Source organism: Sinocyclocheilus anshuiensis, unplaced genomic scaffold (assembly GCF_001515605.1).
Source record: "Sinocyclocheilus anshuiensis isolate Anshui unplaced genomic scaffold, SAMN03320099.WGS_v1.1 scaffold304, whole genome shotgun sequence".
Taxonomy (NCBI): Eukaryota; Metazoa; Chordata; class Actinopteri; order Cypriniformes; family Cyprinidae; genus Sinocyclocheilus; species Sinocyclocheilus anshuiensis.
The window spans coordinates 21,272-23,493 of record NW_015555737.1 but is presented as its reverse complement, the minus strand read 5'-3'; the positions used below and the strand labels follow the sequence as shown (position 1 = coordinate 23,493).

Sequence of the window (2,222 nt, the reverse complement as noted above, 5' to 3'; positions counted from 1 at the left end):
CATTTATTTGATCAAAAATACTGTAAAAACAGGAATATTGTGAAATATTATTACAATTTAAAATAACAAATAACTGTTTTCTATTTTATTATATTTTATGTGAAGTCAAAGGTGAATTTTCAGCGTCATTACTGCAGTCTTCAGTGTCACATTCACATTTCACAGAAATCATTCTAATATGCTGATTGGCGCTCAAGAACATTTATTATTATTATAAATGTTGAAAACAGTTGGGCCGCTTAAAATATTTGTGGAAATCGTTATGTTTTTAAGGATTCTTTAATTAATAGAAAGTATAAAACAAAATAAAAATCTATTTTAATATTATATTTTTTTACTGTCACATTTGACCAATTTAAAGTAAAGTATTAATTTATTTTAGAAAAAAACTTTACTGACCCCAAACTTTTAGTGTAAATAACTGTAAATGCAACATGTGGTCTTGAGATTATTAAAATATGCTGTGCGCTACACCTTTGTCTTACTGCCCAATCAGCATCTAGGTTTCTCCCAAGGTTGGCTCTGTTCGCATGTCTGTTCCACACCTTTGACTCTTCATCAGCAGTTCTGCCCAGTTTGTGCAACGGTGGGGGGTTTTCTCTCTCAGCTATTGTGATTTTCTTGTGATCTGTTCTTGAAGAATGGTTTAAGTATTCCAAAGTTTTACTACGTTGTGAATGCTGGCACAAACAGTTGTACGAGGCATTATGATTAAAGATCAGGGCTGGTAACTTGGTAGAAAGCCATAAAGAGGTACCTTTTGGCCACTTATTATGACTCACTGTTATATAGATTAATGCTACATTATCAGACACATTACGACGTATGCAACATTTTGTAATCTTGCTTGTAAACATTCTGTTTCAGCTGTTAAAAAAGCCTTTGTCTCGGCGTTCACATATAGATTGAACTGTGAGGAAGAAAGTGCTGACTTGAGGGTTTCCTCTAAAGGAAAGCAATTTGTTACCCAGCATTCCTGTCAGCTCAAGTGTTGACATGCTCAGTATCATCTTAGACTCTGACTCACAGATACAAAGCTATTATAATGTAAGGCTAATGGATTTTTATAGATTCCTTACAAAGATTCATCATGACTTACTCACCCATAACACCAAAATAATGACAAACAGGAGGCTCTTAATAGATATTCTTTTCTTTTCTTTTTCATTTCTCATACCACCATTATAATGACAATAAGGAGTCCTTCAATAGATATATAGGGTTACTGCTTATTTTATTTTATTACCATCTTCTTTTTAGACCATTAGTCATAAAATTCTCTGTGTTATGTTTATCACAGATACAGAGGTTGAATTTTAATTTAAACAAACTAAATCGTTGCTAAAAACTGGCTGAACTGGCTAAAAACTCGCTTTGCCTCTTTGGAGAAAACAGACCCTTCAAACTATGCTGTCCAGAACATCGATGCTGTTCTTACCTCTTTAACAAGCGGATTTTGTCAATCATTCTTTGTTCTGAAATGGGGTAATGGATAAACAGCCAAGTGACTCATGTTTTTTTTTTACTGTTGTCCTTCCCTTTCTCTCTTTCAGAATAGTGAGATGTTAGAGCTACAGAGGAACAGGATGAGAGAGGAAATCAGAGAGTATAAGTTCAGAGAGACCAGACTGCTGCAGGACTACACTGAACTGGAGGAGGAGAACATCACCCTACAGAAACTAGTGTCAACACTCAAACAGAATCAGGTATATATACTGTACACACACACACAATAATTGTGAAACACAGTATCAAAACCACTATAGAGTAGAATTACATGTATAGTCACTTAAATTTAGTGGCTCTAGTGACCTCTTGACATCCAGAAGTTTTTCTTCACATTTAAAATGTTAGGTTTCTTCCACCAAAAATGTAATTTTGTGCTCATAATTAAGTTTCCATGCTGTACTTTCAAGCTTAACATGATTTAACACAGTAGGACACATTACTAGTTCAATATCCTTGATGATCCTGGATCATCATTCCTATTAAACAATCAGATAGATAAGGTTGGGGTTTGGTTTCAACAACATTTTCATAAACCAATGGTTTTAGTAGTAGGTAAGAGTTAGGACTGTGATTTTATGGGATGATTTGATGGTATAGAATGTTCACTTGCGAACATGTCCACTTGAATCACTTTATGCATACCTTTAAGATTATGCCATATGTTAATAATATATTACATGGAAAACATTTACCTCAAATGAGTATATACGTAC

General features: G+C 33.9%; 1 protein-coding gene across 5 annotated transcripts in view; it reads left to right on the top strand.

Annotated features, from left to right (window-relative positions):
- The window catches only part of bicd1a (bicaudal D homolog 1a), a 43,404-nt gene that overhangs the window by 26,068 nt on the left and 15,114 nt on the right, over nt 1–2,222 (top strand). For all 5 annotated transcript variants that reach the window (XM_016466632.1, XM_016466635.1, XM_016466634.1 and 2 more), the window contains exon 3: nt 1,554–1,706. In XM_016466632.1, the coding sequence (XP_016322118.1) occupies nt 1,554–1,706 (153 nt within the window). The remainder of the gene's footprint in view (nt 1–1,553; nt 1,707–2,222) is intronic.